At 34.0% G+C, this 18149-nt stretch overlaps 1 protein-coding gene across 9 annotated transcripts in view; it reads right to left on the bottom strand.

Moving 5' to 3' along the window:
* The window catches only part of WDR17 (WD repeat domain 17), a 115154-nt gene that overhangs the window by 56970 nt on the left and 40035 nt on the right, over nt 1–18149 (bottom strand). For 8 of the 9 annotated variants that reach the window (XM_055276444.2, XM_055276445.2, XM_055276446.2 and 5 more), the window contains 4 exons: nt 13992–14120; nt 9730–9913; nt 5612–5842; nt 357–608 (listed from right to left, as the gene is read on the bottom strand). In XM_055276444.2, coding sequence (XP_055132419.1) covers nt 357–608; nt 5612–5842; nt 9730–9913; nt 13992–14120 — 796 coding nt within the window. The remainder of the gene's footprint in view (nt 1–356; nt 609–5611; nt 5843–9729; nt 9914–13991; nt 14121–18149) is intronic. The other variant, XM_055276453.2, reaches the window with a different exon arrangement.

The raw sequence follows: 18149 nt of genomic DNA, 5'->3' as shown, positions 1-18149 counted from the left end.
CTGCTTTTCTGGTGAGTACCTTCACTGTCATCCTACTATGCCTGAAATGGAACTGTCTTTGTCTTTTGCACATACATAGATATGCTCACATGTGTGCACATATATAATATATTCCAAGGTATTTCCAGAAACCTGGCAGAGTGGACCTTATTTTTCATTTTTATTTGTCATTTCATTTTATTTATCATTAATGACATACAATATAAATAAAAGTACACTAGTAATTTACTACAATAAATAATAATTGAGGTATTAATACATTTTACACAAAATCAACCTATAAAGGACAATTTCCTAAATTCAACGAAAGAATATATACACATATTTAAAACTCTGGGTTATGGGGATTAGCTTACCTCCAGTTATAAACATCCCAGGAGCACTGGGAACCCAGGCTAAGCACTGTACAGAAGCTGCTGCACTGGGAAGATTAAATGTTGTTATGCAAGAAAGTGATTCAGAATCTACCAGGCGAATTCCATAATGCAAATTAACCACTAGAAGATAATCAGTAGATAGTGGGTCCCATTCCAAGGCCGTAACTGGATCCTCTTCATCTGTCCCTTCAAGAGATTCAGGTCTCAAAACATGTTTCTGATTTTTATTACCTATTAAAATACAGAGATAATTATTTCCAAAAAACTTGCAAAAAAGATCAATAATTTAGATGATGCTAACTTTTTCCTTGTACAATATCTATCTCTGAGGGTATTGAAAATACAAATGTGGTGCTTATATGCAGAAGGCATAACTGACATGTGAATGCAGAAAGATCTGTTTGTCTTAATGATGAAAGTCAGGCTCAATGCTCTGTTTTGGCAATTTCCAGTGCCTTGAATGTGTCTCCCATTTGTTACCGAAAAGCGGTAAGAAAATATACAGATAAATAATATACTCAGATCTTGTCAACAATTACAAATTTCACTGGGTTACAGCAGCATGGAAATAGGGAAAATGCTTATTGAAATGAAGAATATCATGTAGTGATTTAAAAGGATAAATGTTAGAGCTGGCTGACTGCCTGGTTCCGATCCTAGTTCTGCTTCTTACTAGCTTTGCTGCCTCAGACAAGATACTTAATCTCCCTGTGCCTCAGTTTTGTGGTTTTTTTCTTTTTTTAATAATGGAGAATATAACAATACTTATCTCACAGAGTTTTAAAAACGATTAAATGAATTTTATTAAAATGTTTAGAATAGTGGTGCACATTTTAAACAGCATCTTAATATTTACTGTTATTCCTTTCTCATTCATCTTATAATCTGCCATAATTATAATTCACACCCGACCAACAGTACAAATAGGGAAGCCAGAAAGATAGGGAGTTAAAACAAGACTAATTAAATAAAGCAAAGGATCATCAAACAAACTTCTTGTTCTTTGTAATTTATGTACCAACTGGACATATGAAAAAAATAATTCTGCTGAGATACCACATGGGAACTCCACTGGGCAAGTCCTCTCATTCTCAAGAGAGGCAGTGAAGCATCTAGTTAGAGAGACTACAGCCTTAACAGAAAGTACCAATTACTCCTACGTATCATAAAGGGAGTGTGTTTCTTTTTTAAAAAGCACAATTGAAAGATAATACAACTCTTGCTGCAATCCCATAATTACAGAATTAAGACCAGAAATAAATGTCTCCTGTGTGTTTTTAAAAGGGAGACTATGATATCGTGAAGTATATGTTTGGTTTTCATCCCTGTTTCCTGGCATTACAACTCCTAAAATCCTTGGAATCTCTACAATGTCTTTTTGTATGCTAATGAGTTGACTAGGTAGCTGGTGGCCACTAGGTGGCTTCACAATGGGGACTGGTCACTGGAAAGACCAAGGCTTGATTAGAGAGTTGGGACCTTCAGCCTCATCCCCCAATGTCCAGGGAGGGAAGAGGGACTGAAGGTTAGGCTGATCACCAAGGGCCAATGTTTTAATCAATATGCCTATATAATAAAGCTTCTATAAAAACCCAAAAGAAGCAGAATTTGGGAATTTCCAGACAGCTGAGTACACGGAGGCTCCTGGAGGGCAGCATGCCTGGAGACAGCACAGAAGCCCCATGTCCTTTCCCATATGCCTTGCCCTTTTCATCTTTTCATTTGTGTCTTTGTAATATTCTTTATAATAAGGTAAGAAAGTGTTTCCCTGAGTTTTGTGAGCTACTCTAGCAAACTAATCAAATCCAAGGAGGGGGCCATGGGAACCTCGATTTATAGCCAGTCGTTCAGAAGCACAGGCAAAATAAGGTGGGGCTTACAACTGTCATCAGAAGAGAGGATAGTCATGGGGACTGATCCCTCAGTGTGTGTGTTGTGACCCTATCTCCAGGTAGTGTCGGAATTGAATTGGAGGACACTCAGCAAGTGTCTGCTGTAGAGGTGACTGCTGGCTTAATGTGTGGAGAAAGCCTCTCACACATCTGATGTGATCTCCCACATCAGAACTGTGTTGTGAGAGTACAGTAGGAGAAACTGAGTCTGTTTTTTCCACTAAGTAACAGTTATATAGAGACAGTGTCATCAACAACATTCCTAAAATAAAACAAGGCAAATTTTATTAAGGCACATTCATGGAGTAATACCAAAATAAATTCAATTTAAACATGATTATAATAAAGATTTTTAAAAAGGTTCTCCGATGAACTTGGCCTGAGAATACAATTTGAGATAGCTAAAGCAGTTTTCCAATTTTTTTGCCCTGGAATCTTCTGTTCATATGAGAATGTTTACAAGAAAATCAAGTAAATAATACAGCATAACATGGTGCTTTTCAGGCTGAAAGGGAGAAGAAGGCTTAAAGCTCAGCTGGATCATCTATGAAGTCCTCCTACCCTCAATACACACACATAAGTATACGAACATACAAAGCACAGTTTAAAAATTACTGATTTAAAGTGATGAACTACATTACTGTGGCCAGTTCTCATGAATATTTATTTTTTCTTCTGAGAAGGATTAGACAACAGAGATAATGAGGTCATAGGTTCCTGCAAAAACCTGGAGGACAGAAATCCTACGTTGTAACATAGGGATAGAACCATCTGTGGTGCCAGTAAGTCATCAAGAAGATAAGGTTAACAACTCATGAAAAGTAAGAAGCCTAGCTATACTGGTATTGATGCTAACAGTTTCAAACTCACAATCCAGAATGTAGTGTTAGAATTAAAAGGTAGTGATTCCTTCATGATCCATTCGCTCATGTATATGCAAAAGGCAAATACCTATGAAGACTGTACCTTTTATAATGTTTTGTGCATATTAATTGCTAAATAAATCCTACAGAATAAATGAGGTTAACAAGTCTGTATTGGGTTGTTATGGGTTGAACTGTGCTCCCTCAAAAAAGGCAGTAAAGTCCTAAGCCTCAGTACCTGCAAATGTGATCTTATTTGGAATTAGGGCCTTCGCAGATGATCAAGCTAAAATGAGGCCTTTAGGGTAAAGCCTAATCCATAATATGACTATGTCTTTATAAAAGGAAAAATTTCGTCACAGAGACATGCATACACACAGCAGGGATGCCACGTGCCATGTGAAGACTGCAGTTATACTGCCACAAGCCAAGAACAGAAAGCCAGGAGACAGGCCTGGAACAGATTCTTCCTTAGGGCCTTCAGGGGGAGCGTGGCCCTCTTGACACCTTATTTTATACTTCTGCCCTCAAGAATTGTGAGATAATAAAATTTATGTTGTTCTAAGCTATCCTATTTGTGATAGTTTTCTTACATCAGCCCTAGTAAACTAATATATGGGTGGAACAGAAAAATAACACATGCTGACTTGGGTATAGATGGTTTCACTTGGTTTAACAACTGGAAGATTGGGTTATTGAAAAACAATGGTCTCTTCTGGAAGGCACATATCTCAGACTGTTCGAATATTAAACATTCTATCCTCTAAACCTAAGACAGAGAAAACAAAGGTAGCCTTTTTTCTTTTCTGTTCTTTCTATGTCAAAATAAGCATGCACTGTCTCAATGTTTTATATTTTAGATACACAATAAAAAGTCTCAATGTCTTATGGCTTGAAACTTTCAAAGATGCCTAATAATAATAAAGCAAGAAAAAAGACAACCTTAGTCAATGACAAAGGAAAGGGTAAAAATGACAAATCATAAAATATAAAAAATATCTAGAGTGCAATTTAGAATAAAATAAAAACACACTCCTCATATCTTCTTCAGATCTAGCTTGAAAAGAAAGTGTCACAATCCTGATGAAATCTTTGGGTGCAGGCCAGGGAAGAAGTAGAGGAATATCACTAATGAGATTTGGTTACATAACCCAGAGAGGAAAGAGGAGGAACCACACAGCATACAGTCATATTTATTATAGATTGCATTCCTGAGACTAAGGAAGACTGCTGGAAACAAAGGTTACAGAGAAAGAAGTGGTATTCACCAGATCAAAACAAAGAAAGCTATGAATTATATTGCCTAACTATGAGCCTTAATGACCAACTATAAAACAGAATCTGCTTCCAAGGCAAAGACGAAACAGAAGTTGCAGTGCATGTGCTTGGTACAACAAATCCAGAAGAAGCACCAGTCATTGATCCCTCCTCATACTAATCTTTGACAAATCAGTGAAACTATCCCCACGTAACCCTGGTACAACCAGAAGGAACAACAGAGGATGTGTACAAAGAGCTGAGAGAGAAGCTGGGGAAGAAGTATATGAACATTTATTTTTATCTTTCTTTGAAAGGTAAATAATATATCCTATTTAAAATGTATTTAGAATATAATGGCTCCAATGTTTCAATGTTTTACACAATCCTTTTTAACTTTAGAAACATTATTTCCTGAAGAAAGATTTGTTTAAATTTTCACAATTTCATTTGTTCAATTTCATTTTTTTTCTATTAATTTCAGATAAATTAAATGTAATTTGTTTTGTGAAAGCAGTTACCGTGTTCCTGAGAAAGCACTTTCATACATCCATCTAGCCAGCCAGAAGTCACACACATCAACAGAGATACTAGATGGCTAAAAGTATGTTTCCCAAATGTCAAAAATACTATTTTTGAAGGGAAAGCAAGCTATTCAGGTAATTTTTGATTTTTTAATCATACTTTTGTAAGTGAACATTAATTTCTCAGACCCTTTCATTCAGTCAAATCAATTAACTAATAGGGGTTCAAATGGTTATCATTTTTCTTTTATGCCAGTTTCAAAGCCTTTGCCAAGGAGCCGTGGCATCAGAATGGTATTTTTACAAGCAGATGGGAAAATATTTAGTATTAGTAAACCATCATATCCTCTAGCTGTATGTCCTTGTTCATTCAGGTTGTTTTTTAGTAAATGTACAGAAATAAATAATTGATTAAAAATACAAATAAGGGAAAAATGACTGATTTAGGTTAATTCCAAGTAAAATATTCACAGCTGTGTTGAATGTATTATTTTATATATATATATATTACTTCAAATGAATATTTAGAGTCAGTACAATACGGGATAATGTTTTAACAATAATAATATCAAAATTAAAATTTTGTCACTTTTGGTTTTATTCACAATGGGGACTGGTCACTGGAAAGACTAAGCAAGTACAAAATTACATATAAGAAAAATATACTATTTAAGATACCTTACTAATTAAATTCTTACCTGGATGAAAAATTGATAGACTTCCATCAATATGACCAAACACAACTTTCCCCTTTTTGTGTGTATGCCATCTGAATATACAGATATCAGACAAGAAGCTATGAGCATCTTTGTGTACAGTCACTCCACTATCTGGTCCTGAGATGGTCCAAATGAACAGTGGGCCTCTGTGGGAGACAAATGCCACCACATTCTCTGCATTCCAGCACCAACTAAGACAGGCAGGGATCCCTGGAATACATTAAATACAGATACATAATAGAGATATAGCATAAGATTATACCATTAAATATTACCTGCCCTGTTTACATTTCTGAAACAAATTAAAATACAAGAACATATTTATTATTTTTAAGATACATTACTTTCTTATTTGGGAACTGGATTTATAAAGAAATCCCAAAGATTGCAGGGAACATAGGCAGGGAAAGACCATGTTGAAAGAAAATGTATCTAGTTAGGTTTAAATACTACTTACATGATCATTTGCGTCATACAGTCAAATACATTTATAGACTTTAAAATATAGTAGACTATATTTTAAAGATTAGAGCAATAAATTCTTACTGTGTATTTGTATATAAGACCTCTAGGCATTCTAGGTATACAAGGTAGTGTGGGATAAGATTCCTGCTTAAGAGAATTTTAAATGTGTGTTAGGGAGACAGAGATTAGTGAATAAAAAGATAAATGCTACTATAAGGATTTAAAAACAACGGACTTCATGTTATAATCTATGTCTTATCAGGAATTTGGATTCAAATCTAAGCCTTGACTCAGATAAACAAGTCATTTTATTTCTCTAAATTTCTGTTTCCTCATCTATAAAATGGAGATAACAGTAAAAATAGTTGACCACTTATTTCACAAGAAAGTCAAGGAAATATAATCATTTATGTAAAGGTACCTTTTAATCAATAACATGGAATATAAAAGTTAATTGTTAATATACCTGCTATTATGATCAAATAAATCATATATAAAATAAGTATTATGAGAAATTTATGAGACAGAGATTGTGCATCTTCCAACACTGATATATTAGTTGGCTGCATCAAAATCATGAAATGGAATATAACATATCAGATCATGTGGAGTTTGGGCCAAGGAATTAATTAATTAATTAATTTATTTATTTTATATTTTTTGAGATGGAGTCTTGCTCTGTCGCCCAGGCTGGAGTGCACTGATGCAATCTCGGCTCACTGCAAGCTCCGCCTCCCGGGTTCATGCCATTCTCCTGCCTCAGCCTCCCGAGTAGCTGGGACTACAGGCGCCCGCTACCATGCCCGGTTAATTTTTTTTTTTTGTATTTTTAGTAGAGATGAGGTTTCACAGGAATTTATTTTTAACAAGCTTCGTCAAATGATTTTGATATGCAGAAAGGTTTAGAAACCACTGTGCTACTGTCCTGGAAAGAAATTAGATTTGAATTATACCTAGAAGGAGGGGTAGAGTTTAAATACACGGAATGAGCAGTATTTCCCAGGAAGAGACAATGATATGAACAAAGACACAGAGTTGAAATTCGCTGATTGACAGTAAGTTCAGTGTGTGTCTACAGTCTATGTGCTCCAAGAGGCAAAAACAAAGCCTAATGCCTACTTCAGGGCCTGACCCATAATGAAGACTCCATAAATATTTGCTGAATGAATGAATGTATACATGAAAAAGGTCAATACAATTGTTGATGTGGTTTTAGGATACATTAACAGAAGTAGAATTTACCCAAAAAAGAGATGAGGTACTCTGTATGGATCAAACCACCACAGCACAGTAGAAAAAAGACAATAGAATACTGGTTCTCTGACTATATATTTAGAGAAAGACAGCAAGGAAAGTGAAGGGACCAGAAACAGTGTCATATAATAATAATAGAAAACGCTTTTATAGTGACTTATGTACAAGCACTTCTAATGAATGCTGCAATTTAATTCTCCCAACAATATTCTGAGATAGGTAGGTAGTATTATTATCCACTGTTACATAAATTGTGACTTTTTCAAGTTGGCGACAATTTTTACATTTTGCATTTGGAAAAACGAATATGCATTTTCGTTTAAGTGGATTGTTAGATTATTAGAAACAAAAGGAAGAAGAAGTAAAAATACAGAGGCAAGATCAAATTCAACAACTGTATTTGGAAGTTGAAAAAAAAGTTCACTTAATGCAAATTTCTACTTTGCTTAAGCTGGATTCTAAAAAGAAAAATAAGCCTAAAACATTTCAAAAATGTTACTTAAGATGGAAATCACCAAAAATAGTCATTTTTTTTGCAAGTAAAATAGCAAAGCTTTCAATCTTCAAATTAAGATATTTGGATGAGGGAGATATTGATAGCTGAAAATTTTCAAAGAAAGGAAAAACATGAAAAATTTGCCAAAAGTTTTCCACAATTATCTAATCATTCTAGGACTGTTAATTAGAAAGTATTATTTAATTGTACATCCAGTGACAAAAGAAACTATGGTGCATACAGCTGATGAATAAATAAAATTTTCCCTCATGAATGGATGTGATGTATATAGTGTTTGATGATAAATCCATGGATACGCTAGGTGATAACAAAATTAATCATTACTTTTGCAAAACATTTAGAATTTGTTTATTATACGCAGTTATAACCTAACGTTGACTTTGTGTTACATCTTTATGAGAACAATAATATCGTGCAACATTTTAGTTTATGGCACATAAAATATGGAAAGAATTTCAAGAAAAATTTGTGTTATTTAAAATTAATCTCACACAAAGCCGGATTTAAAGTACTTGGAAATGCATTATCAATCAATATAAACAGTAATGAAGTAACGTATAGAATTTGTGATTGGTGGACAAACAGATATGACCAGAAAACATGGGGAGATATGAAAAGTCTTAATTGAGGCTATCAATCACAATTTATATATCACAAAGCATTGTGCCAAAAGTAATTTGTTTTTTCTCACGGAAAGCCTTAAGAAAGATTGCTAATTACATTAATGGAAGCTCACCGAATAGCTGACTTTTTACAATATTTTGTTCAGAGATTGGAGCAAACATTACTCACTGTCTAATACACTGGTTGTTCTAACTAAAAATAAAAAACAGGGTACATAAACTTGGGAATGAGATCCATATATTTCTAGTTGAAAATTATCTTCATTTCACAAATATCTTTAACAGTTGAGTAATAAAATTTATGTATTATACCGATATTTTAAGCATTCTTAATGACCTAAATTTGAAAAGACAAACCAATATACTAAAAATACCAAATATGTCTGAAAGTTACAAAAGATATTATTTTACTATTATTTTGGAAACAAAATTTAAAGATAATTGCCTATAAATTCCCAGTATTTTTGCCTTAGAATATTACAAAGAAATTTGAACAAAATAAGGTTAGTGAGATTGTCATGTCCAGGTTTATATCTCAAATATATAACAATTATTCTTAGAGAAGAAGCTGAGTTGAAAAACATACCTAGCAGTAGCTTTCAAAACCATAATCAATTGAGCTAAATACAGTGCTCAAAAAGAGAGTTAATTATTGTGACACTGAACACAGAATAATTATTACTTAACTTTACCATTATGATGGGATAAGATTAAATACGAGTTCCCAATTCTAAGTAGAAAGAGTATAATGCTATTATTCCAATTCATAAAGTCCAATTTGTGTGAATGAGGTTGTTCTACCTTGACCAAATTAAAAGCAAAGGCATGAAACCAGCTCAACAATGCATCAAATATATGCATAATACTTTCTTTGTAATTTAAAGGTTGGAATAGAGTAACGAACAGCCAAGGCTTATTACTTGTCTCAATAAGAAAATCTTTCTGATTATTATTTTTATATTTATTTTGGAAATTCTTACATTATATTTAAACATTAATAAAATTATTTGGTATTGGCTATGTTTTTATCGATCATATGTTCTAAGTACAATTATTTCATGAAATTTTGTTTCAGTCTTGTACCTATGGACACGAGTCATAATGTGAAATTTATTTCTTATACAGATTACCGTTAGGAAGTTTGAAAACACCATTTTAAAACCTGAACTAATAATATTGATAGTGCTTGTTGAAATAAAAATATTTTATTCCATAATAAATCCCAGTTGTAATTATACCTTTTGTACGGTCGAGTTTAGCAATGACTTTTTGTTCTGCAACATTCCAAATGATCACTAAATTATCAGTACTGCCACTTGCAAACAGATCAGGATTATGTGGACACCAAGAAATTGCTGTGATTGTTTTTTTATGTTCAGACATAATTGCATGAAGTTTGAATTCATTATAACGGTGATCCAACTAAAACAAAATATATAAATAAAATATTTTAGTGCTCCTTTTTAAGATAATACACTGTTAATAGTCACATTACACAAAACTAAAGCTACATACATGAAAATTATTTCACCTAATAATAAAGATATGAACATATTTCAAGCCTTGGTCTACATTCAAGTGTATTCAAGAATACTGAACCAGCTAAAAAAAAAATTAAAAACTGAGAGAATAAAAACAAATCCATTTTAAAAATAAGTAAAAATAAATGTTTCACATTTAAATACGCATAATAATTTAGAGCTTTATTATATTTTCCATAGCTATATCTATGAGAAGAAAAAACCCTTGGTTTTGGAATATTTTTCCTGCAATTTTTCACTTATACTTGAATCAAGAAAATTTGGGTTAAATACACCAACTGCTCATTATTACTCTATTAAGATGTCCAAATCTTCCAGAGCAATGATGTCATTCACTCTTTTTATTTTATTGTTTTTTTGGATAGGACATTATATTGTGTTTTTATATGTAAATAGAAAAAATAAACAGCCTAATTTTTCCTATTTCTTTTGTAAGTGTGCCTCCATTAATTAGTGAATTAATCTCTATCATTTTTAGCATGTTTTGGAATATGTTGTTTATGTCCTTTTTCTTCCCCTTTAGCATATAATGAGCCTTTCACAGTGCTATTCTAAGTTTTAAAAATCATTAGGATATTAAATATTTATTACATCAAACTTTTGAAAGCTATATGCTTGCAATAAAATCCTAACTGATAAACAGCCTTCAAATCTCTACACGATCGAATCTCTGCTATCTTGCCAAAGTAATTTGAAATCATGTTCCTCCCTGTTCACGCTGAACTTCTTGTTTCTCTATTACAGCCAATCACCTCCACTTGATGGCCTTCTGCTTGCTGCTTCCTTGGCTTCTGAATACTCTATCCACTGATTTGCTCATGGTTATTCATTCTCCTACTGAGGTCTGAGTTTAAATGCATCTCTTCTGAGAGATGTTTTCTGACCATGCTATCTTAATTCATAACTCTCCCCAGAACCTATCCCATGACTCTATCTTATTATACTTGTGTTTTCAGCCTCTGTACAGCACACTTCTTTCTGAAAATGTTACCTATTTGTTTACTTATTTATCTTATCACCTTTCCTTACACCTTACAGGAATATAAGTTCCACAAGAAGACTCTGCCTGTTTCTTCATAGTTGCAATCCTGGTACAGAGTAAGGCTTGGTCAATTGAAGAGATTCAGTTAGTATTGAAAGAATAAACACTGAAGATCTGTTTCACATTTAAGTAACTTAATTTTTGCCATCGCGGAGAATGCTGCAGTGAACATTGTATGTAAAATTTTTGACTAATCACATAAGTATTTCCTAAGGCTTTTTCTTCTATAATTTCTCTCTCTTTCTATAACTTCAGCTATTCTTGGACAACTTTGGATTAAAACATTAGTAAAGATAACCCAAAACCAATGAAGTTTTCATTTGATTAGCACTGCAGCAATAGCAATTTTAAGTTGACTTTTTAAAATACCTAATTGTGTTTTCTATACATTTAGGAATAAATAGGTTTTTAAGTTTTAAATTATTCAGCAATTTAAGTCACCTATGGTAGATACAGTGAGTGTATCTAATGTATCCAAAAGAAAAAAAATCTACATTATTTAGAAATTCAGTAGAAGAATCTACTAATATAGTAAATGTGTGAAGAAGCTATGTTGCATATCAGTGACCTTCACTGACATTACCATACAAATTATCTACATAGTAACTGTAAGCACACTAGAGAACATTGAACTATTTGCAGGAATTAATCTACAAATGCATTCCTACGATATTTACAATTCAGTAATATTGAACTTTACTATTACACTGAGATTGACCATAAATTACTCTACTTTCAGGGTACATTAACACATCAGTGCATTACAAAACAACAGTTAAAGAAAAATTCTAATACCATTTCCCGTTATCATTTAATCATTCAGAAAAATATAATACAAGAGTGTCATTATCCAGAGTGTGACCGATTATCAGACTTTGACTAGGCATTGGCACTGTTATTTAATAAATATTTCCTCTGAAAATAATTGCATCATGTTACATTTATGTAGCATAATTTTCAAAGCACTTTAATTGAGATGATAATATTTAAAACAATACTTATTAACATAAATTTCATATTAATGTCACCATTTAATTATGTAATTTTCTACTGGCATACTTTGAAACAAAGTTTTATAGTGGACATTGTAATGAACTGTCCCCTAAGTTTATTTGCATCAGCTTCTAAATTACGATAATTTTTAGTTTGTTTCAGTCCTTAATGACATGACAACTTTCATGTACATTGTTTATATTACTAATTTTACCTCAATATTTTTAAATATTCATCATAAAATGTCATCACAAAATTTAAGACATAGAAACTTGAAAAAATTGTTATGGTTTCATCCACCGAGTTTCTTTACCATCCTTACCTCAGAAGAATAGTGTGACTTGCTTGATAACTTTCTCTTCTTTAGGAGGAAATAAAAGACAAGATAGGGACTTAGGATTAGGAGAGAAATTGTGTAGGAGAGATTTGGGAGTGACAAGCTTGGGAGTATATAAAGAGTGTAAAGGAGGTAGATGGGAGAAAAAAAGAGGCATTTAGAAGTCTTGCTGCTGTGCTGTGTATGAAGGGGGTGAAAATGAAGAAGTGTGAGTTATATTGAAGTTACATTTTGATTGCTAGATTTTTCTACAGTCTTAAGAAATGGACTACATAAAATCTTACTCTATATTGTGGGAAATGGATTGTTTTATACATTAATGCTATATTTCTTAAATTTTGAACAAAGCAGAATGCAATTAGTAATGTACTAATATGCAGTAATGAAAAGAATTTTTACTCTAGAATAAAACACTATATTCTTAGTCTTAACTGAAATAAGTTGGAGTTTCAAGATTCTTTCCTTAATTCATTCATTTAAGACATTTAATGAATGCCTTCTAAGTGCCAGAAAGTGTGCAAAAATTTGAGAATTAAAAGATGGGAAAGACTCCTAATAAATGAAAGCATGTAGAGACACAGTCCATTTTATGAGGTCCTTTACTGCTAAGAAAGAGGGGAAAATAGAATACGGAAGAGAGTTCACACAGCAGCTGAGATTCGAAAGATGAGAAAGTGTTCTCTAGACAGGCAATGCAAGCAAACTGAAAAATTAGTGTAAGCCAAGGCAAGATATGAAAGACTAAGATGTCTTAGAAAAATGTAATTGGTTTGGTATATCTGGAACACAGAGTAAGAGAGAGGCAGGAAGATCACAAAAGCATTTGAATGCCATTCTATGAAGTTTAGACGTTACTATTAGGGAATGAGTAGCAACTGAAAGCTTTAAAATTTAGATTTGCATTACAGATAACTGATTACACTGAACAATAAATTAGTGGGAGCCAAACTAAAAGTAGAGACTATTAAGAGATTACTATAATAGTTTAGGTGAGAAAGATATGAGGAACATATTAGAATCACTCTTGGCTACCAAGGGCATGGGATGTGAGTGGAAGAGGGAGTCAAAGATAACTATCACATTTCTGGTTTAGATGCATGGTTAGCTGGTGGCACTGAGATACTGACTCTGAATTTAAGAAGAACAACTGGACTTTGATGTAACATGCTTATGGCACTTCTATATGAAGAAATTCAGGCAGTTTTTGGCTCTATAAATTGTGAACTGATAAGGGATATCTGAATGGAGCTAGGACATGAAAAAAATAGTTATACAAGTTTTTCTCCCAATAATATCTCACAATATATGTCTGTCCTAATTTTACTATAATGATCTCTAATGGACTATCCACATTCTTCAACCGAAAAAAGAATCTTCTTATATCAAATTTACTAATAATTTAATAATGTGTTTTCTAAAGGTTTAACTTTTAAAACCTATATGGTATAAATCACAAAACTTTAAAAATATAAATATAAATGAAATTATAGCATTATGCTTTTCATGTAACAAGGACTTAAAATATGTATTAATCAAATATTAATTTTACCTGATATAATTAAAAATGGAAAAGAATTATTATTTTACCTGATAAATATAGATAGCCAGGGTCGCACAATATGCAAACCTGTCTCCACTGGCAGCACATACATCCTTGTTCCATGGCTGACATCCAGCAGCCAGCAATCCCACTTGCCTTACCTGGGACATGTTTGCCTTGAAAAACAAATTTGAAGAAATGTCAGTGATTTCCATTATTGATAAACTTCCTCATTGTTTTACATCTGTCTTCCGCAACCCTTACCTGTATGCCCTGAAAAACATTTTACTAGTACTATTAATTTTGACTTTTATTTTCAGAGAACAGCAGTTGAACTCCCTAAATGTCTGCAGACATCAAGGCAACTGATTTAAATGAGGAAAGCAGGAAATACAATAATGAAGGAATGACAGCTGACATTTGGCCAAGGACTGGGAAACACATACACAGTGACAGGAACTCTAGTGAAATAGAAATTGCACATGCTGTATTAATAGTATCACTGAAGAAGGCCATCCCATGTTGCAAGATTTATGGAACTTCCTAGAAAAACGGAAATACCCAGATTTTTATGTGAAATGTATCCATTTTTCAATACTGGCAATTCATTCAAGGCATCACATTTAAATTTAAAACACTATGGGCCAATAATGGAAGGGTCGTGACCTGTGTCATAGAACTTCAGTTTTTACATCGACTCTTCATCCTCACAAAATCTATTTGAGGTGCATAAGACAGGTATACAAGCTAGGTTAACAATACCGTTCACTGTTAGGATCAGGCAGAAAGAAGCTGAAAAGTATCTGAATAAAAATTGTCTATGTGGCAGGACAGAGGATGTTGGAATAGACAACCCCAGAGATGCAGACAATGTAGTGCTGCAGAAGCAGGCCTGGGCTGAGACTTCAGGAAATAAGGAATTAGACCAAGCTTTGCACCACACATAGAGTGTGAGTTGGAGTCAAGCATTAAACCTTACGTCTCTATTTCTTGTATCTAAAATACAGCTTCTGAACTATATTTTCTATCAGATTCCTCTCAGATCAAAAAAATGCTATGAATCTATATGTAAACTCTAAATTCCTCTAAGATACTGGAGACCAGACAGAAAACGGTGAGGCTGTAAGTCTATGATCATAATGAAAACTCATCATAACAAAATCATACTATGACAAAAAATACATTTGTGCAGAGTATTAAACTATGTGGTTATCTAATAAATGACATTCAAAAAGAAATTATTCACAAAAAATACCTTTTAAAGGTAGAATCCAAGCCATTATTAGCTATCTTTCCATTATGGTCTAAAATACTGGTCTAAGAATAAAGACAGGCCAGGCGCGGTGGCTCACGCCTGTAACCCCAGCACTTTGGGAGGCCGAGGTGGGTGGATCACGAGGTCAGGAGGCTAACACTGTGAAACCCCGTCTCTACTAAAAGTACAAAAAATTAGCCGGGCATGGTGGCAGGCGCCTGTGGTTCCAGCTACTCAGGAGGCTGAGGCAGGAGAATGGCATGAACCCGGGAGGCGGAGCTTGCAGCGAGCCAAGATTGCAGTGAGCCGAGCTTGCAGTGAGCCGAGATGGCGCCACTGCACTCCAGCCTGGGCAACAGAGCGAGACTCCGTCTCAAAAAAAATAAAAATAAATAAAAAATAAAGATAGGAGCTCCTAATATGAGAGACAATCTTCCATTTACACTACTACAAAGTTATACCAGGCAAATTCAATTTTTCACTATTGTCAACTTCATATCTGATTTTTAAATAAGGAAAAAATGTAAGTAGTGATATAATCTTAAATATTTTGGCTTGGAAAATTAAGTAGAAAACTGAGAGCTACAATAAATTTGGTTTTATGTGACTAATATATTGGGTAGTCAATATTTAGTTTACGCTGCTCAAAAGCTTTGCATAATGTTAATGTCAAAACTACAATATGTAAAATATCACAAATACAAACCCTACACACATAAATTTATACACATCTGATCTACATCTCAAGTCTTATAGATGCTTGTTCAGTGTATACCCTGAAGCTTCCAACTCTTAATCCAATTCTTTTAATGCTCAGCAATTAGTAAATTTTAAATGGTTACGTTTTCTCCCATAGATCACTAACTCATATTTATTTACAAAACTATGTTCTTCATTTTATCTTTTCTATTTCATATTTCCACTTCTGAAAACGATCTACTTTCTTCTCATCTCCTCTTCTCTTCTTCTCCAATTCTTTCTGTCTTCATCTCATTAAATCCCCTTATCTGAGCAGAATTAGTGATAGATTTAGGAAAAAAAGTAAATAAATTACTTGAAGTACAAGCTGGCGTGACAAAGAAACAGGGCTACCAATCTTGAGTGCTTTTATGTATTCAGAAACTTTCCTCTTCCTCTAATGACACCTGTATTTCCTCAAACATTAGCATTCAGGGTAAATAAAAAAGATATACACTTCTTTTTTTTTACACTTAGTAATGTTACAGTATCTTTTGCTGAAAATGTACACTATTTCAGCCACAATGTGAGTTACATTGACTTTTGGAGATTATGTGGGGATCTATTAAATTACTAATTATAACATGTGCATCTAAGTAAAAATGTCTTTTGATTTCTGTTTAACCAAATATTGAGTTTATATTTGGAAAAGAAACATAATTAAAGAAAAATCTTTAAACACACATTTAAAATGAAGTCATTTGGCCAAGCACAGGGGCTCATGCCTGTAATCCCAGCACTTTGGGAGGCCAAAATGGATGGATTGCTTGAACCCAGGAGTTGGCAACATAGGGAGACCCTATCTCTACAAAAATACAAAAATTGCCAGGCGTAGTGGCGCGTGCCTATAGCCCCAGCTACTTGGGAAGCTGAGGTGGGAGGATTGCTTGAGCCTGGGAGGTGCATGTTGCAGTGAACTGTGATCACGCCACTGCACTCTAGCCTGGGAGACACAGAAGTCTCAAATAAATAAATAAATAAAAGTCATTTTAAAATTTTGACTTTCTGGTAATGTTTTTTTACACATTTTTAATAATTAACAATTCCTAGAAAAACAGCAAAATTGAGCAATAAGTACAGAGATTTCCCATATACCCCTTATAGCTTCCCCCTACCCCATAATACAAGTTTCCCCACCATTAACACTCAGCACCGGATGGCATATGTTAAAACTGATGAGCCTATGTGACACATCATTATCACTCAAAGTCCACAGTTTACATTAGCGCTCATTCTTGATGTTCTCCATCATACAGGTTTTGACAAATGTGTAATGATAGGCATCCACCATTACAGTATGGGCAAGAGTAGCTTCACTGCTCTAAAAAGTCCCTTGTGCTCTGCCTATTCATCCTTTCCCCTCCCCAGTTCCTGGCAACTAATCTTTTAATGTTTCCATAGTTTTGCCTTCCCACAATGTCATATAGTTGGAACCGTACAGTGTGTACCCTTTACAGACTGCCTTCTTTCAGTTAGTAATATGCTTTTAGTTTGCCTTCATGTCTTTTCATGGCTTGATAGCTCATTTCTTTTCTTTTTCTCCTTTTTTTATTGTGGTAAAACACACATAACATAAAACCTAACTTCTTAACCATTTTTAAGTGTACAATCCAAAGGTATTAAGTACATTCATAATGTGCAACCAGGAATGTGAGGTTGCAGTGAACTATGACCATGCCACTGCACTCTAGCCTGGGTGACAGAGAGAGACCCTGTCTTGGGGGATAAGGGAGAGGGAGGCAAGGGGGGAGGGCAGGAGGAAGGGAAGAAGGGTGGAAGGGAGGAAGGAAGGAAGGAAGGAAGGAAGGAAGGAAGGAAGGAAGGAAGGAAGGAAAGAAGGAAGGAAAGAAGGAAGGAAAGAAGGAAGGAAAGAAGGAAGGAAGGAAGGGACAAAAGGGAAAAAAATAAGGAAGAGACAAAAGGGAAAAAAACAAGGAAGGAAGGAAGGAAGGAAAAAAGGAAGAAAGGAAAAAAGGAAGGAAGGAAGGAAAAGGAAGGAAGGAAGGAAGGAAAGGAAGGAAGGAAGGAAGGAAACTCTTGGAAACTTACTTCACGTTTTTCATCAAATTTGAGGAGTTTTCTGCCATTATTTCTTCAAATATTCTTTCTTCTCTTCCATCTCTCTCTCTTCTCCTCTGGTACTCCCACATGAGTGCATATTGGTGGGCTTCATAGTGTCCCTTATGTCCCTTAGGTTTTGCTTACTTCTCTT

This window comes from Symphalangus syndactylus, chromosome 4 (assembly GCF_028878055.3).
Source record: "Symphalangus syndactylus isolate Jambi chromosome 4, NHGRI_mSymSyn1-v2.1_pri, whole genome shotgun sequence".
In the NCBI taxonomy this organism is placed as follows: Eukaryota; Metazoa; Chordata; class Mammalia; order Primates; family Hylobatidae; genus Symphalangus; species Symphalangus syndactylus.
Note: the sequence above shows the minus strand (reverse complement) of the source record. Positions and strands in the feature narration are given on the sequence as shown.